Source organism: Megascapheus bottae, chromosome 11 (assembly GCF_031878675.1).
Source record: "Megascapheus bottae isolate mThoBot1 chromosome 11, mThoBot2.hap1, whole genome shotgun sequence".
Taxonomy (NCBI): domain Eukaryota; kingdom Metazoa; phylum Chordata; class Mammalia; order Rodentia; family Geomyidae; genus Megascapheus; species Megascapheus bottae.
In genome coordinates, this window is record NC_143519.1 from 49,767,220 (window position 1) to 49,786,633 (window position 19,414).

Genomic DNA, 19,414 nt, shown 5'->3' on the forward strand with positions numbered 1-19,414 from the left:
CATATCTAAAATATATCAACAGCTCAAAAAATTGAATCACTCTAAAACTAATCTCCAAAGAAACAACCATCCCATTAAAAGATGGGCCAAAGACTTAGAGAGTCTTCGAAGAACAAACAAAAATGGGCTATAGACACATGAAGAAATAAATGCTCGATATCTCTGGTCATAAAAGAAGTACAAATCAAAACAACTCTTAAGATTCCACTTCACTCTAGTTAGAATGGCCAGGATCAAGAAATCTAATAACAACAGATGCTGGAGGGGATGTGGCCAGGAGTGATCACTACTACACTGTTGATGGGAGTGCAAACTCATTCAACCACTATGGAAAGCAGTTTGGCAGTTCCTCAAATGACTAAACAAAGAGCTCCCCTATGACCCAGCAATTCCACTACTTGGCATTTATCCAATTGTCCAGAAAAAAAGGACATACTAAATCCACTAGCACAATGATGTTCATTGCAGCTCTGTTTACAACTTTTTAAAGTAGCTAATCTCCTTTATAAAATCTGAAGGTAGTTTTGAAAACATTGTTAAAGGGATGGATACAAATATTAAGCCATTCTTTTTCCTTGAAAAGAAACAAGGTTATTTCATGTTTTTTTTTTTTGTTGTTGGTTTTTTTTTTTTTTTTTTTTTTGGTTTTGGGGCTTGAACTCTGGACCTGGGCACTGTCCCTGAGCACTTCAGCTCAAGGCTACCACCCTACCCCTTGAGCCACAGACCCACTTGTGATTTTCTGGTTGTTAATTGGAGTTAAGAGTCTCACAGTCTTTAGTGCCCGGGCTGGCATTGAACCGATCCTCAGATCTCAGCTTACTGAGTAGCTAGGATTACAAGTGTGAGCCACTGTACCTCTCAAATTAAACTTAATTGTTTTCTCTTTTCTCCTCTCTCCTTTCTTCTTTCCTTTTTCCTCTCTCCTCTCCTTTTTCTTCTCTCTTCTCTCTCCTCTCTCCTCTCTCTCCTTCCCTCTCCTCTCTCTCCTCTCTCCCCTTCCCTCTCCCCCTCCCCCTCTTCTCTCCCCTCTTCCCCCCCTCTCCCTTCCATCCCCTCCTTTCCCCTTCCCTCCCCTCCCTTCCCCTCCCCTCTTTTCTGATGGTCATGGGGCTTGAACTCCAGCTTTGAACATTGTCTAGCACTTTACCACATGAGTCACAGCACCACTTCCTTTGTATTTTTTTTAGTAGATGTTTATCATTTAGTAGTTGTTTCATATTGGTGTAGTAGAGTTTTGATAGAAATGTAAGTAATTGAAATGGAAAATATTTTTTTTAAATGTTCTTTAAAAATTAAAAATACGATCGGGTCTGCTATTCTATAACATCAACATTAATTATTCTCGGATATACTATATTTCTTGAGTACCTATATAATTTTTTTTTAGATTTAAATTTCTATACAACAATGCTACCAGGAAAAAAATCAGAATTTTTCCATATGTAAAGAATATGCTATTCACATAGCATAAATAATTGTAGTTTAAAATTTAAAAGTAATATATGCTACCTATTTTGGGAAAAAGTTTTTTCATCATTCTTTTTGTTCTTTGTTTTTTTTTTTGGCGGGTTATGGGGCTTGAACTCTGGGCGTGGGCGCTTTCCCTGAGCTCTTCATCTCTAGGCTACTTACTGCCCTACCCTTGAGCCACAGCCCAATTTCCCACTTTCTAGAGGTTAATTGTAGATAAGAGTCTCAGGTCCTTTGGTGCTGGGCTGGCTTTGAACCTTGATCCTCAGATGTGTCAGCCTCCTTAGTAGCTAGGATTATAGGCATGAGCCACTATGGCTCTTCATTCTTTTATGGCAACTTTATTTGTTTTCTATTGCAATTTACTACCTTTAGGACTTTCCTTCATCAGTTATTCATTATTTCTCAGTTTATAATTTTCAGTTAAGTATTTCCCCTTATGTACAAATACCTGCTTTCATATCAAACACAATAAAATGAGAATACATCCCTATTTTAGCCCCTACTATTTATTATCTGTTACATTGATTTCTTCTTCCTCTGTTCGTTATTTGTTGCTTACTCCTATGAATTTTACCCTATCACTTTAATTTTTATATCAGAAATTTATTTTTTACAAGTACGTAGATGAAAGAATTTATAACCTGTTTTATGTTTATACTTTTCAGAGCATTGAATGAAATGTGGAAATGTCAGAATCTGCTTCGACATCAAGTAAAGGATTTGCTTGACTTAATTAAGCAACCCAAAGTATGTTGGATTTTAAAGAAAAGCTTTCTTTTGATGACATTTTATAAAACAACATGGACCTTTGTTTATATATACACAATTTGAACAATGCTTCTTTGAGTTAACTCTGTGGAGAGAGTGACTGTAGATTTAAGGTTTCTGACTTACACAACTACAAATTTGAAGAAATTTGTTGTATGGAACATTTAAAAATTAATTTATTGTAATTTACAAAGGTACTCCCAAGATGAAAGAGAATTTTTTTTTTAAGAGAATTTGTTTTTCCATGCTCAAAATGAAGGTTTTTGGCAGCTGAAGATAAAGAAGCAAAAATTTAGTATTAATGAAAGCTTAAAGCATAGAGCAAATACTGCATTCTATTTTGTCCCACTGAGTTGCTCCCAGCATCTTTACATGCTTTTGTGGTTATAGTAAGTTTATGCAATCATGTAATTATTATTCAGTATGTTTATGTTTTTACTTACAGTTAATATTAGTCATTTTGTTTTATTAACCTTATTATAATTACATCATACATCATTGAATGTTATTTACCCAGTAAACGTGTATTTCATTTGTTTACGGTTGGATTCTTAAGTTGATTTTTCTTTTAAGAATGATATCATATGAGAGGTATAATTTATCTGAAAAGCAACATTCCTAGTCATTTAAAATTAAGATTGCTAGAATGTGTTTTCTTACATAATAGGTGACTTAACTAACAGTGATTCTACTGATTTCTTCTTCCTAACTAGTGGAAACAGTATTGCATGCAATAAGTCAGTGTGTTTTAGTTTGTAATCTTTGAGTAAGAAGATGTTTCTTTGTTCTCTAGGGCTATCCTAATTTGTTTTCTTCTGGACAAATATGAAAAAGTGTTATATACATCTATATGTAGGTGTATGCAGTTATTCTTCATTTTTTTAGGCATTACTGAAGTTTTAATACCAGCCAGATGTTAAGTATGTAGATCATATGCCCAGCAAACCTGCTGTGTGAGATTGCAATCAAATATAGCCATTTTAGAGACTCTATTACCTCTTTCAATTTTATTTACTACTTCTAAAGATACTACTATAAAATACAATAACTTGTCAGAAGATTTAGTAGGTTTTTTTCTGATTATTTAATGTTTATTATATGATATTGGACAGTACTATAGTTAAATTTAGGAATAAATACCCATATATGTGTAGCTTTCATGTTCATGGTTCTTCCTGTTTTACCAAGAATATTCTCAAATGCTTAATGTTTCTTTTCCTTTCGCTCCCTCCCTCTCTCCCTCCCTCCCTTCCTTTTTTTTTTTAACTTCATCATTCAATCCAATTAAATCAGTTTTGAGTTTTTAGCAACATGGTCTTTCTATTTTAACTGAATTACTTGCTTAGTGTCATTCAGAAGTGACTGTTGTTTTCAGATTGAAATGGAAATGCTGTTTTATACTCATGTGGCTGAAATTTCTAAAAGCTTAGCCCTATGTTCTACTCCAAATGAAGCAACACAAATCTTAATATTTCCTTATGTTATGGTTTAAAAAATTCCAGATACTTGAGGATCAGTTCTTATACTTTAACTTTCTTTTTAGCAAACCTTTTTATAGGGGTGGTTGTTTTATTTATTTGATTTATTTCCTTGACTCCATCTAGCATTTATGTAGATTAGTATTTTAAACAATATTAGGAATCCTAATTTTAGATTTTTTGTGTATGATTTACAGACAGATGCCAGTGTCAAGGCCATATTTTCAAAAGTGATGGTTATTACAAGTAAGTTATTTTAAATCTAAATAAAGTTTGAAACATTTAATAATACAATGAAAATGCAGTTTTATTTTATACTACCATATAGGAAATGAGCAAAATGCTTTTGCTTAATTTACACCAGTTCACTTGATTTTTGTTTTCACATTTTCATTTACTTTGAGTAAAGAATTCTAAATTTTCAGTATCTTATATGAACTGTAAGAACTTGATGAAGGATTTATTCATAAATTCATTCTTGAGAACTTATTTAAATCAACATTGTGAAGAGTAAATCTGTTTACTATATTTTGCTTTAACATAAATCCATCTGAGGCTATTTTTACATCAAATTAAAAATTTGATTCCGGGAGTTTAGCCTAATGGTAGAGTGCTTATATAGCATTCATGAAGACCCCGGTCGATTCCTTGGTACCACATGCAAAGAAAAAAGTCAGAAATGGTGCTATAGTTCAAGTGGTAGAGCTCTGGTCTTAAGAGAGCCCAAGGACAGTGCCCAGGCCCCGAGTTAAAGGCCCAGGACTGGGGCCCCCCCCAAAAAAAATATATGTGTGTATATATACTTTTTTTTTTTTTTTTTTTTTTTGCCAGCCCTACAGGGCCTGAGCACTATCTTTGGAATTTTTCAAGGCTAGAGCTCTACTACTTGAGCCTCAGCACCACTTCTGGTTTTTTCTATGCGTGTGGTACTGAGGAGTTGTACCCGGGTCTTCGTGCATGCTAGGAAAGTACTCTACCACTGGACCAAACTCCCGGCTGAAAATAATAACTTTATAGAAGCTAATAGTATTGTGAGAAAAAGTTTACATGTTAATCTGTTTGTAGAACACTAAATTTAAGGTTTAATGTTTTTTAGTTTTCCATTTTTGTTTTTTCTTAAACAGTAGACTTTTATATTCTGCCTGTCTCTTAGGAAAGGATTGTGAAATGATATTTTCCAAATTCTTTAAAAATACTTTTTAGCTGCCTGCTGCAGAAGGAATGCCTCACATTATTATCCTGGCTACCTGGGCGGCTGAGATCTAAGGGTTGTGGTTCAAAGCCAACCCGGGCAGAAAAGTCTGACACTCTTTATCTCCAATTAAATACCAGAAAAACTATATATGGAGTCCATGGCTCAAGTAGTAGAGTATTGGTCTCGACCAAAAAATTGCTCTGGGACAAAATTGCTCAAGTTCAAGCCTAAGTACTGCCACCCTCTTCTCCCTGATGAAAAGAAAAAAAAAAGCCCATCCTGAATACCATTAAACACTGAATTGCTGTCTGGACTGTGTTATTTTAGTGTCTTTTAAAGGTGTTCATTATATTTTAAACTTACTACTTAAAAATTACTATATGAATATTTATTCTTCTACCTTCTGTAAAACAATCGTACTTATTACACTATAATGCAGTTCTGTTTCTTTACAATAGATTTTTGTATTTATTTAGAGACCTGAAAAGAACATAGTGGAAATGATTGAGCAATTTATTTTTACCAAAACATATTCATTTTCAGATGTAGCTGAATTTCTACTATTTTGTGGCAGTCTAATGTTTTATATTATTTCTTTTATTGAAGAAATCCTAGTCTAGTTCTTTATAGAAGTTAGTAACCTTAATAAAACAAAGAACAACATGAATAGCTAGTATGACATCCTCAAAAACTATGCTTTCTACTCTAGTAGTAACAAGTTTAAGTAGTTAAATGAGGAACAGCTTGTTCAGTATATGTTTTATACAGCGTGTGTATGTGTATATGAATTACAGCAAAATAATTTATTTCTTTCTTTGATCTTTTTCTTGTGTGTGTGTGTGCATATGCCAGTCCTAGGGCTTGAATCCAAGGCCTGAGTGCTGTCATTGCACTCTCATCAAGGCTTGTGCTCTATTAGTTAAGTTGCAGCTCCATTTCTAGCTTTTTAGTGGTTAATTGGAGATAAGTGTCTCCTGGACTCTCCTTTCTTGAGTGGCTTTGAACCATGATCCTCTTGAATAACTAGATTACAGATGTGAGCCATCAGTGTGCAGCTGAACAGTAATTTTTTTGGGGGGGGAGGTCAGTTATGGGTCTTGCACTCTGGGTCTGGTTGCTGTCGCTGAGCTCTTCAGCCTCAGGGCTTACAGCTCTACCCCTGGGCCTGGGCATTGTCCCTGAACTCTCCAGCTTAAAGCTACCACCCTATCCCTTGAACCACAGTCACTTCTGGTTTTCTAGTGGCTAATTGGAGATAAGAGTCTCATAGTCTTTAGTGCCCAGGCTGGCTTTGAACAGCAGTCCTCAGCCTCCTGAGTAGCTAGGATTACAGGCATGAGCTACTGCCCCAGTGTGAACAGTAATTTCTTAAAGGTAAAATTTCTTGCTATGAATGATGCGTAAGCATTGTATGTAATGAGGACAAGAGAGTAGTAGTAAAACATGTATTTTTCAGATTGGCAATTAATGTCTTTAAGAAATCGTAAGGGGGGCCAGGAATTTGGTCTAGTGGTAGAGTGCTTGCTTAGCATGCATGAAACCCTGGGTTCAATTCCTCAGAGCCACATACATAGAAAAAGCTGGAAGTGGTGCTGTGGCTCAAGTGGTAGAGCTCTAGCCTTGAGAAAAGACAATGACAGTGCTTAGCTCCTGAGTTCAAGCCCCACTACTGGGGAAAAAAGAAAAGAAAAAAGAAAGAATTAAAGGAGCGGCACTGTGGCTCAAAGTGGTCGAGTACTAGCCTTGATCTGAATTGTTCAGGGACAGGGCCCAGAGTTCAAGCCCCATAATGGAAAGAAAGAAAGAAGAAAGGAAGGAAGGAAGGAAAGGAAGGAAGGAAGGAGGGAAATAAATATAAAGAGAAGTTATTTAGGAATAGTTATATTCTTATCTTGAATAAATGGTTCTTGTCATTAATCCTGCTTTGTATTTCTACCAATCTGACTTAATTGTGAAAATAGTCTATGTTACCTCACAATTTATTACTCTAAATTGAATTTGTAGATAAAATAGTGATTTTTTAAAATCATTAAGAAATTGAAATTGTTTATATTCTGACTTATTTTAAGGAAACTTGCCAGATCCTGGTAAGGCTCAAGATTTCATGAAGAAGTTCACACAGGTGTTAGAAGATGATGAGAAAATAAGGAAACAGCTAGAAGTACTTGTTAGTCCAACGTGTTCCTGTAAGCAGGCTGAAGGCTGTGTGGTAAGGAAAGAAATTCAAAGAGATAATATTTAAGCAATAACTCCAAATGTTTTGTTGTCTACTCTCTTGTAGTATTTATATCTATGTATAAAATTTAGAAATTGTCACATACACAGCAACAAACAATTTATAAACCCCTTGTGAGCAGATATTATTAATATATATCTTTCTAGAATAAAAATAATTTTGTGCACATTTTTATATTTTTTAAAAATTTTGTGTAGAATTGTATTTAGTAGCTACATAGCACACCAATCAAAACGTTCTATTCGATATGTGCTACTTTGTTGAGTCCATTACATTACATGTTTAGTTTTATTTTTCTCACTTTTTTCTTTTTCTTCGAGACTAGATCTTGTTATGTTGCCCATGCTAGACTCAGTCTTTCTTTTGTTTTTTTTTTTTTTCCAAGTATGGATTAGATATCACTGTGCCCAGCTGCACTTTTTAATTAAAATGAATAGCTTTGTAGTATCCTTTGAACTATTTTCTACAGTGTAAGACCTTCCTTCATTTTTCACTCGCTCCCTCCCCTCCCCTCCCCTCCCCCCTCCCTTCCTCCTTGTTCTTCTGCTTTTCCTTTTTTTCCCTCTCTCTTCCTCTGTGCCTCACATGAAACTGTAACCCTTACCCTTTTCCTTGGCTTTCTTCCTCATGCTGGTGCTCTACCACTTGTACTATACCATTGTCTGTTTGGCATTTTCCTGGTTAATTGGAAATGGAATTTTCTTTCTGGACTGTCTTAGAACATTAGTCCTCCAGGTTTCAGCTTACTGAGTACTACAGATGTGTGAGCCAGTGCCATCTGGCTTGATTCTTCTTCTTCTTTTTTTTTTTAATGAATTCTTAGAAGTACAGTTGCATGAGTTAAAGGTTTCATAAAGCTCTTATATATATTGACAAATACTTCTCAAGAGTAGTAGTAAGAGTGTCCATTTTCCCATTCCTAATATTGGCTGGTTTCCTTGCTGTAAACTAAACTCAGTAACATTTAATAATAATAATAACTTACTGGTTACTAGTTATCTCACCACCTTCCTTAGTGTGATTAGCCATCCATATTTTTTTACACTTTTATGTTTATAATCTTTGCCTATTTTTATTGAGTGGTATTTATCTTTATTAATTGGCTGGCAATATTGTCTGTGAAGTTGCAAGTAATATCTCTGTTTATGATGTTTTTTGATTTTTTTTTTTTTTTGCTTTTTGTTTTGTTTTGGGCCTATTTTGGGGCTTGAACTCAGGGCCTGTGTTCTATCCTTGGGCTTTCTCAAGGCTAGCACTCTACCATCAGGCCACACTCCTGGCCTGTCTCAGCTTCTTTACTCAAGGTTAGAACTCTGCCATTTGATCCACAGTTCTGCTTTGGACTTTCTTTGGCAGTTAATAAGAGATAGAGTCTTATGGACTTTCCTTCTAGGCCAGCTCTGAACCATAGTCAGCTCTCAGCCTCTTGAGTAGTTAGGATTACATACATAGGACACTGGCACCAGGCTTTATGATATTCTTTATATAACATGATTTCTGTTTCTATCTAGCTGGAAGCGGGGAAAACAAGATGGTTGGGAGGGCGTAGGAGGAAGAAAATGGGGGCAAAAACATGAGAAGGAGGTATTAGTCTGTGAGAAGTAATACACCTACTATCTGACGAATGTGACTGTAACCCCTTTATACATTATCCTGACAATAAAAAATAATATAAAAAAATAAAACCATAAAAATAATTTCCATGTCAGTATTTCTTAGTCTGTTAACTATATGTCTTCTGATATGCATTTTAGAGAAAGATGGATTCTTAGCTTTACTCTAAGTTGACAGAATGAGATTCAGTAATCTAGTGTTAAGAAGCTTTGGGCCAGGAGTTTGGTCTAGTGGTAGAGTGCTTGCCTAGCACACACAAAGACCCGGGTTCAGTTCCTTGGTACCACATACATAGAAAGCTGGAAGTGGTGCTGTGGGTCATGTGGTAGAGTGCCAGCCTTGAGGAAAAAGCCCAGGGACAGTACTCAGGCCCTGAATTCAAGCTCCACAACAGGCCAAAAAAAAAAAAAAAAAAAAATTCTCGTATATTTTTGCTCAGTAAAGTTTGTGAATCCATTTCTCCTTTGTTTTGTATTTTTATCCATTTATTCTGTTTTTGGTATAGACTGTGATATTGGGATCTAACTTTGTTTTTAGTCCAAATGTTTTCCAGTCATTTCTAAATTGTATTAAATAATCTATTTTTTAATCTATTTTCTTTTTCCGTGTTTGCCTGAAATGTGACTTTTCTTTATACTCAGTTCTTTCCTAGCTGTTTTTACATACTTGTTATTGGTTTTCTTTTTATTTTTTTAATTGTAACACCAACACTACATACTTTAATTGTTTGGACTTCTTAGTAACACAATTATGTGTTTAATGATTTTGTAATATTTTAAAAAATCTGCATTACAGCGTGAAATAACTAAGAAGCTGGGCAACCCTAAACAGCCTACAAATCCTTTCCTGGAAATGATCAAGTTTCTCTTGGAGAGGATAGCACCTGTGCACATAGACACTGAGTCTATCAGGTATTTGTACATAAAAATACTAACATTTCATTGCTGTTCATTCATTCCTGCATTCAGACCCTCAGTCAGTCTATTCAAGTTACCAGACTAGCTGCTTACTATGCGTTATATACTTACACAAATCTTTGCTTGCACATGCATATATGCTCTGTATGTCTGCCTGTGTGTAATTTTTCTTGCTGTTTAAGTGTTAGTTCAAATTGTGTGAGAAATTATTAATCTAAGCCCAGTTTGGTTTTTGGTATGCTCATAGTAAGTCCCTTTCTTTGTTAGTTTGTTATATGCTAGCTAATAATAAAAATAGTTACAACATTAGGAAGAGACAAATAGGTGAATCTGTGGAAAAGCAGCATGTAGTACATTTTCAGAAGTGTTTGAGAGCTGATTTTTTATTAATTTAGTCATGGCTAGAACTGGGGCTTGACTTCTGCTTCATCTCTTGCTCAGCTTGGGAGATCAAGATTAATGGAACCTATGATAACTGGTTAGGAAAGAAGACAAATATTTAGAAAATGACTCATCTGATTATTTTATAGTGTCGACAAGTATAAAAGCTCTGTGCTTTGATTGGGGTCAGATTGTGGAAAGTTTATTCTTGGAACTTCTGGGAACCTCAGATAATTGAGATGATGGTCAGGAGGAGGGAACTAGAAGAGAAAGAGTGCTAAGGAGTTGTGATTGCCTATAGGTGTTAGTGAGGTGCGAAGCAAAGAACGTATTTGAGGGAAGATTCAAAACCTAAGATATTGTCACCTTCCTGAAAATAAGGTAAAGATTCCAAAATGTAAAGTTTCAAAAACAAATCATGTTAATACCTAGCAAATGGTGACAAGACCTGCTTTTAAAGATGGGAAAGAATGTCCTTCCTACCTAGACATAGGAAATAATATTCCTGAAATGCAGTTATTTTGAGTTTAATATGAAACCATATAAATGGATTAGTATGCTGAGATTGAGTAAAAACATGGACAGAAGCATTTTACAATAGATAGTTTTAACTATAAAATGTAAATTGATAAGTTTGCAGAGTTAAGATACCATGGCAAGTAACAAAGACTAAAGTAGACCTTTGGCTTTAGCAGTCAGAAAATTGGTGATAAAAGAAGGTTGTTAAAACATAATGATGACAAGTAGCAATATACTACTTATGATGATTGTAGAGGATTCTAAAATTTAATCAGGTTGTAACTCATTTACCTTAAGAGAAAGGAACAGATGAGCCCATTCTGGTATATAGAAACCTGTAGAAAAATTCTCATTTTAGTACTAGGTAGCCCATGTCCACATTGCCCAAACCTTCTAACCTACAGATAGTCTTATATTTTGTAGGTGGCTACATGATGACAACCTTAAAATTTTTTTTATTACAAATAAAGTTTATTATTAGTAAGATGGAAACCTCTCCTTACCTCATTCCCCATATTTCTTGGCTAATTGCTTCTTTGAAGAATGCCTGTTACTTTTCTATGAAAGGTCACAAAAATTGTGTTTTTTCCTCATTAATTAGAAGACTTTATAAGATAAGGCTACCATTCCATATTCTTTGCCTTAATCTGTACTTGATTGTATTAAAATATATAATTCTTGTGCTGCCTTTTTACTATCAGGTAGTTCTACTTCTGTCTGTCTGTCTGTCTGTCTGTCTGTCTGTCTGTCTGTCTGTATCTATCTATCTATCTATCTATCTATCTATCTATCTATCTATCTATCTATCTATCTATCGCTACTCATGGGGCTTGAACTTAGGGCCTGAGCACTGTCCTTGGGTTTTTCTCAAGGCTAGCACTCTACCATTTGAGCCACAGCACTACTTCTAGCTGGTTCTATATAGTACCAAGGAATCTAACCTTGGCCTTCATGCATGCTAGGCAAGCACTCTACCACTAGGCCAAACTCCCGGCACCAGTTATATTTTTTTTGTGTGTGTATGTATGTATGTGTGTGGGGGGTGGGTGGTCATGGGACTTGAACTCGAGACGTATAGGCTGTCTTTGGTCTTTTTTTATGCTCAAGGTTAGTTTTGTTTTTCTGGTGATTTAATTGGAGATAAGAGTCTCACAGAGCTGGGAGTTTAACCTAATGGTAGAGTGCTTGCCTAGCATGCACAAAGACCAGGTTCAATTCCTCAGTACCACACGCACACGCACATGCACACGCACGCGCATGCGCGCAAAAAAAAAAAAAAAAGTCTCCCAGACTTTTCTGTCTGGGCTGGCTTTGAACCACAATCCTCACATCTCAGTCTCCTAAGAATCTAGGATGTAAGTCACCAGCACCTGGCTTCTACTTTTTTCCCTAGTCCTAGGGCTTGAACTAAGGGCCTGGACATTGTCCTTGGGCTTTCTCAAGGCTAAGCTCTACCACTTGAGTCACAGCACCACTTCTGGTTTTTTCTCTATGTGTATTGAGGGATCAAACATAGTTCTTTGTGCATGCTAGACAAGCACTCTATCACTAGGCCAAACTCCTGGCCCTCTTTTTGTTATTTTTAATACACATAATTGTTTTAACCTTATTGAAAAATTAATTAATGTTGATCCTTACTAAGGGTTCTCTTTGTTTTTTCTGAGGTTTTTCTATATTCTTATAGAGGAAGTTCTGTTGTTATTCCTAAATTTTATTGTTTATTAATACTTCAGTTCTTCCCGATGAGTCACAATGTATATCTGTTGGATCTTGTTTCATACCAAATGACCTATAAAGATTCTGTGCATTTTAGCTTTTTATTCCAACTTGCATATTCTGACTTACTGTTGGTAATATATATTTCCTATTTTTTGGATGGTGTTTTTGTTTTTTTGGTCAGTCATGGGGCTTGAACTCAGGGCCTGAGCATTATCCCTAAGCTCTTCAGCTCAAGCCTACCGATCTAACCCTTGAGCCACAGTGCCACTTCTGGTTTTCTGGTGGTTAAGTGGAGATATGAGTCTCATAGATGTTAATACCCCACTAGAACCTCAGTCCTCAGATCTCAGCCTCCTCAGTAGCTAGGATTACAGATGTGAGCCACAGTGCCAGCTGATAGTTTTGCTGATACAGAAAAGCACTATGATTTTTGAATCGTTTATGCATGTTAACCTTACTAAATTCTTTTTTTTGGCCAGTCTTGGGGCTTGAACTCAGGGCTTGGGCACTGTCCTTGAGCTTTCTCAAGACTAGTGGTCTATCACTTGAGCCACAGTGCCACTTCTGGCATTTCCTGAGTATGTGGTACTGAGGAATTAGACCCAGGACTTGGTACATGCTAAGCAACTCTAGCACTAGGCCATACTCCCAGACACCCTAAGGTCTTAAATAGTTAAAAAATTAATATTATTATTATTATTATTTTTTTTTTTGCCAGTCCTGGGCTTGAGCTCAGGGCCTGAGCACTGTCCTTGGACTTTCTCAAGGCTAGAGCTCTACCACTTGAGCCTCAGCACCACTTCCAGCTTTTTTTTTTTTCTATGTATGTGGTACCAAGGAATTGAACCCGGGTCTTCATGCATGCTAGGCAAGCACTTTAACCACTAGGCCAAACTCCCGGCCCTAGTTAAAAAATTATTATCAGGAGACATAGTATTTCAGGTTTGATACTTTTCACATCTTTTTAAGAAATAATTTTGTTATGTTTATCTTTTGTCCTCTATTGGACTTGAGAATTCCTTTTCCTAGTTATCTCAGCTAAGGAACTCCATATATCTTATCATGGACTCCCCTTTGTCCTCTCCAGTCTATGATCAGAATTTATGCACTTGTATTTGGCTTTCTTTAACTAGACTGAAAGCTGCATAGTCTTAGTCTTGGATGAAAATGCAGACGGAACTTTGTATATATGATGTTGAATTTGTATGCAGTTGCTAGAAAAGAAGATTAAGTTACAAGTTTTATTTGAAGCAGTTGAAAATAGTGAAAACTGATTTAGGGAAAACAATATGAAAAGAAGAGGAAACCCCCTTGGAAATACACTCTAAAAGTTATTTTTGGTAGTACCTTGTGTTTCAGCTCAGAGTCTTGTGCTTGATAAGCAGGTCCTCTACCATTTGAGCCATGCTCCCTGCCCCTTTTTGCTTCAGTTGTTTTTCAAATCAGGTCTCCTATTTATAGCCTGGTGGTCTGGATTTCACTCTTCCTAGTTGCACTTCCTGTATAGAGGGGTGAAAAGAATGCATCAGCTTGCCCAGATTTTTATTGGTTAAGGTGGAGGGTGTCATGAACTTGTTGCTTTAATTGGCTTTGGATTATATTCCCCCTGGTCTCTTTTGGCCACTGTGCTACACAGGGTCCTGAAGTTTGGTCCTCCTATGTATACCTTCCCAGTGCTGTGGTGACTGGAAGAACAATTTAAGAAGTCCTTATGAGAAACTGATTATTAGCATAAGAACAAAAAACATCAATGTCATTGATAACTGTTAGTGCATTACAAACATGGACTCTAAGGACACTTGAACCTACTTGTAGAAGGAAGCTTGAAGACACTTACTTTCCCTTTTGTTCTCTTTTCTAAAGTATTTTGTTAAGTTTTGCCTGTGATGGTTACCTAGGTGTTAAACCTTTTAGTAGCATGTTTATGGTTCCTGGCTCTTAAAGCTGTGTCTGACACACAGTGATATTAGCTAAATAATTTGAAAGTGCTTAATTTTGCTCTTTATCTGAGATTAATACAGATGATTGATATGATCTGTATTAATTGAAATAATAATGAATTGTAGTTAACTAAAAATACATTTATTTGTATGGCAATAGGCCTAAGTCAGTGTCAGTGAAGAATAAAGTAAATAACATTCTGATATTTATATGAGTGGGTAAAGGAAAGTAACTAAGAAGTTGCTCAGAATCTTTTACGGTGATTGATTGTGAAACATAATCTTGGAAAGCAGCTCTACAAAATTTGAATGCAATGTGTGACTATAATATTTAGTATTGTTTTCTCAGATATTGACAATAAATGATAGTTGAACATGTCAGTTTTATTTTTTTTGTCATGCTTTAGTGCTCTTATTAAGCAAGTGAATAAATCGATAGATGGAACAGCAGATGATGAAGATGAGGGTGTTCCAACTGATCAAGCAATTAGAGCTGGCCTGGAACTGCTCAAGGTAACTACGTAACTAGCTAATTAAATAATTGTGAGATATACTTTTTATTCTTTGCTCTTAAGTTTCTATAGTCCAAGGTAAAATTTCTCAGTTGCTTTGGGATTTTTTTTTTTTTTTTTGCCAGTCCTGGGCTTGAGCTCAGGGCTTGAGCACTGTCCTTGGACTTTCTCAAGGCTAGAGCTCTACCACTTGAGCCTCAGCACCACTTGCGGCTTTTATCTATGTATGTGGTACCAAGGAATTGAACCCGGGTCTTCATGCATGCTAGGCAAGCACTTTAACCACTAGGCCAAACTCCTAGCCCCTGCTTTGGGAAATTTAGAAATTGTCTATTTATTCAAACTTGTAAGCTGCATGTTTTTAGGCTTGATTCAATCATCTTAACTTATTATCAACTCAGATATTAATTTAGGACATTTTCAGTGACCAAACTGGACTGCAGAATGATTCAAATGTCACATTTTTTTTTTTTTTTTTTTTTTTGCCAGTCCTGGGGATTGAACTCAGGGCTACAGTACTGTCCTTGTGTTTTTTTTCAAGGTTAGTACTCTACCACTTGAGCCACAGTGCCACTTCTGGTTTTATCTATGTATGCAGTACCAAGGAGTCAAAACCCTGGTCTTTGTGTATGCTAGGCAAGCACTCTCTCACTCGGCCAAACCCGTGGCCCAGTCAAATTCTTTCTAAAACTGTATTTAGTATTTTGTTTTATTAGATAATATGCTTTTTCAATCAGTTTATTATTGACAATATTAATTTTAGACAAAACATCCATAATTCCTGTTTTATATAATTGAAATCAGAATGAATATTTAATTGTCTGGCTTTTATTAAATTATAACAATCTTTTTTAGCACTTTAATAGTTTTGTAAAAACTGGTTTTAGCTGTCATTTTCACTCACTATGCTCCTAAGTTTATTATTTACCTCTGCTTCACTTATGCTAGAGATTATAATATTCTGGAGAAAAAATAAATTCACACATACGCATTTCTTGGCACAGTGCCTGCTTTGCAGTAAAATACTTAAAAAATTTGGGCATGGAAGCGACACTATGGCTCAAATGGTAGAGCACTTGCCTTGATCTGAAGAACTTAGGGGTAGAGCCCAGGCCCAGAGTTTTAAGTCTCATGATCCACTAAAATAAAATAAAGTAAAATAAAATTAGGGCAATAATAGAAATTGGACCCAGGGCCTCAATGCCTATTCTCATAGATGCTAGGATGTATTTCTTTCCCTTTTAGTTCTCATGATTTTCCCATGGTTATTGCCATATTGATTTGGTTATTATTACATCTGTAGCATCTTTTACTACTTGATAACTCTTTCCCTGATTTACTTTTTTTTTTTCAAAAAATCTTCTTAGCTGCTTTCTAGCAGTTGCTTTTATTTAGAAAAATAACAAGATTTTGTAAAATTCGCTATTAAGTTTGTTTTCTATTACTCCTAATCCCTGTTCCCCAAGGGTGGGCAACTTTAAACAATAATCACAATCTAAATTACATTTATTAGAATTATATCAACAGGGGGCCAGGAGTGTGACCTAATGGTAGATTGCTTGCTTAGCAAGCATGAAGCCCTGGGTTCCTCGATTCCTTGGTTCCACATACACAAGAAAAAGCTGGAAGTTGTGCTGTGGCTCAAGTGGTAGAATGCTAGCCTTGAGAAAGCTCAAGGACAGTGCCCAGGCCCTACAACTGGTAAATAAAAAAGAAATAAAAATGTATCAGCAGGATTTCTGTTATATGTTTTAGTGTGATTCACACTTTGTTTTTATTGCTGGTAGTTTCTTATTAGCATAATTATTTTCGTATTGATTTTGACTTGTATTCCCTAGTAGTATGTACAATATCTAGGTATATTATAAAGATGAAAAGCTTGATAGTTTTGTACACTACTTTTTCTAGGTACTCTCATTTACACATCCCATCTCATTTCATTCTGCTGAAACATTTGAGTCACTTTTGGCTTGTCTGAAAATGGATGATGAAAAAGTAGCAGAAGCTGCCCTACAGATTTTCAAAAACACAGGAAGCAAAATTGAAGAAGATTTCCCACACATCAGATCGTAAGTTAAGCTTACTCTAATAAATATTCTGGATGTATTGTTTTTTGATTATAATGGAAACCTTTGAAGTTTTGAGGAAGTTAAGTTATTTTACTTTAGTAGTATTCAGTGCAGAACAGTATCTCGTTCACTATCCTGTGAAAAAACAAATTGGTATTTTTGAAAGTATTGATGAAAGTGGAAGATAATACGGCATGTCTTCCTGCAGCATTAGTTTTGCTTGTACTTTTTTGAAGCTTTTTTGGGGGTTGTCTTGAGGCTTGAACTCAGCCTGGGAGCTGTCCCTGAGCTCTTCAGCTCAAGACCAAGACTCCCGCCCTACTCTTTTTTTTTTGCCAGTCCTTGGACTTTCTCAAGGCTAGAGCTCTACCACTTGAGCCTCAGAACCACTTCCAGCTTTTTTCTATATGTGGTACCGAGGAATCGAACCCGGGTCTTCATGCACTAGGCAAGCACTTTAACCACTAGGCCAAACTCCCGGCCCACTGCCCTACCCTTGACCAAGCCCCATGTCTGTTTTATGCCTGGGCTGGCTTTAAACCTTGATCCTCATATCTCAGCCTCCTGAGTCGCTAGGATTACAGGCATGAGCCACTGTGCCCGGCTTAATTTTTTGCTTACACATTTTGATGGAAGCAATTTTATAATCTGAATCTAGAATCTGTTTTATATAATAGATAATTCACACAAGTTGAAGTGCACTGACGGATTTCATCAGGCCAGTCCCAGTATTCTCTAGTTTCCTCTATAATTGATTAGAGATATTGGATGGGACAAATTTTTTGAGAAGTTGAGCGTGACCTGATAAGCATGGTGTTCCAGCCAATATTTCTAATAACTTGAAATTGGGCTGCTACTTTAGGGCTCTCTAATACTGTATGATCATTGTTCAAGATCTCTTCTTGTATGCTAAATAAAAGAATAGTCTTCGTTTCAAAATTTTTTTTTTTATATTTTTCTAGATCAATCTCCTCTCTGATTTTGTAGAAAAGAGCCAATGCTAATTTTATTGCTGTAGTCAGATAGCTTTACTTAATCAGTTCTGGGTTAGCTGCTAGTGTACTTAGTTGTGATTGCCTAACCATGGAATTGACCAATTTCTTCAGAAAGAGACTGGCCTAAGGTAGCTCAAAACAGAGGCATGGTTTTAATTATTCCTTTCTGTGCAAGTGACTTTAGTCATTTAATTTGGTCATTAAAACATACTAGAATTTGTAACTGTGTGTTTCCTCTAGGGGTCTACTATTTGAGATGAATCTTAATTTTTACTTGATTTCACAAAGTTTCTCTATGGAATAATGTACAAACTGTATATAAATCTAGTGTTCTGGATGTTTACCAGGCAGGTTATTTCATGCTTTCTAACAAATGATTCTTGATCAAATAGTTAGGAAGTTGTGTCAGAGGAACAATTTAAATTTAGCCATGATTTGACTCAGTACCTATGGAGCTCTTTCCCATCCTTCCTTTTTTCAGTTTATTTTTACTTTTTCAAGTTAATTTTTTTCATATATTTTTATTGTAATTAATAGAAGGGTTACGTTACATTTGCCAGATGGAAGGTGCATTACTTCACATACGTTGATACCCTTTCTCATGTCTTGGTCCCGATTTCCCTCCCCCCCACCCTCATCTTGTTTTCCCCCCTTTCCTATCCAATTTCAAATAACCAATTACGCCTATACCCAATATCAGATAAAGTGAAATATACTGTAACAATATGAGATAACCAAGGGACAGCAAAAGAGATGAGCAATAACATAGTACATTAAGGACAACAATCACTCATTATATGGCTTTTGTTTCTATATCCTAGAGGTCCTTTCATTTAGTGTCATACTGTATGGCCTTATGTATCTAGGTTTTGCTCTATTTCAGATCTCTGCTAGAAGAGTCCAAGGTTTCTACTGATTATGACAAATGAGGGAAACCATTGAGCCTATGTTCCTTTGAGTCTGGCTTACTTGACTTAATATGATTTTTTCTAAGTCTTTCCATTTCCTAATAAATGGGGCAATGTCATTCTTTCTGACAGCAGCATAGAATTCCATTGTGTATAAATACCACATCTTGTTGATCCACTTATCAACTGAGGGACATCTGGGCTGGTTCCATATCTTTGCTATGGTAAATAGGGCTGCAATGAACATCATTGTGCTAGTGGATTTAGTATGCCCTTGTTTCTGGACGGTTGGGTAAATGCCAAGTAGTAGAATTGCTGGTCATAGGGGAGCTCTATGTTTAGTCATTTGAGGAACTGCCACACTGCTTTCCATAGTGGTTGAACGAGTTTGCACTCCCACCACCAGTGTAGTAGGGATGCCTCCTGGCCACATCCCCTCCAGCATCTGTTGTTATTAGTTTTCTTGATCCTGGCCATTCTAACTGGAGTGAGGTGGAATCTTAGAGTTGTTTTGATTTGCATTTCTTTTATGACCAGAGATGTCGAGCATTTCTTCATGTGTTTATAGGCCATTCTTATTTCTTCTTCAGAGAAGACTCTCTTTAAGTCTTTGGCCCATCTTTTGATCAACAGCTCAAAATATTGATTTTTTTTGTTTTTATTCCTACCTTATGCTCCATTCACTTC

General features: G+C 36.0%; 1 protein-coding gene across 6 annotated transcripts in view; it reads left to right on the forward strand.

The window, feature by feature from the left end:
• Pds5b (PDS5 cohesin associated factor B) overlaps positions 1 to 19,414 on the forward strand; it is a 167,381-nt gene that overhangs the window by 88,512 nt on the left and 59,455 nt on the right. For all 6 annotated transcript variants that reach the window (XM_090342241.1, XM_090342242.1, XM_090342246.1 and 3 more), the window contains 6 exons: positions 2,142 to 2,223; positions 3,920 to 3,968; positions 6,987 to 7,126; positions 9,563 to 9,678; positions 14,651 to 14,756; positions 16,664 to 16,824. In XM_090342241.1, coding sequence (XP_090198367.1) covers positions 2,142 to 2,223; positions 3,920 to 3,968; positions 6,987 to 7,126; positions 9,563 to 9,678; positions 14,651 to 14,756; positions 16,664 to 16,824 — 654 coding nt within the window. The remainder of the gene's footprint in view (positions 1 to 2,141; positions 2,224 to 3,919; positions 3,969 to 6,986; positions 7,127 to 9,562; positions 9,679 to 14,650; positions 14,757 to 16,663; positions 16,825 to 19,414) is intronic.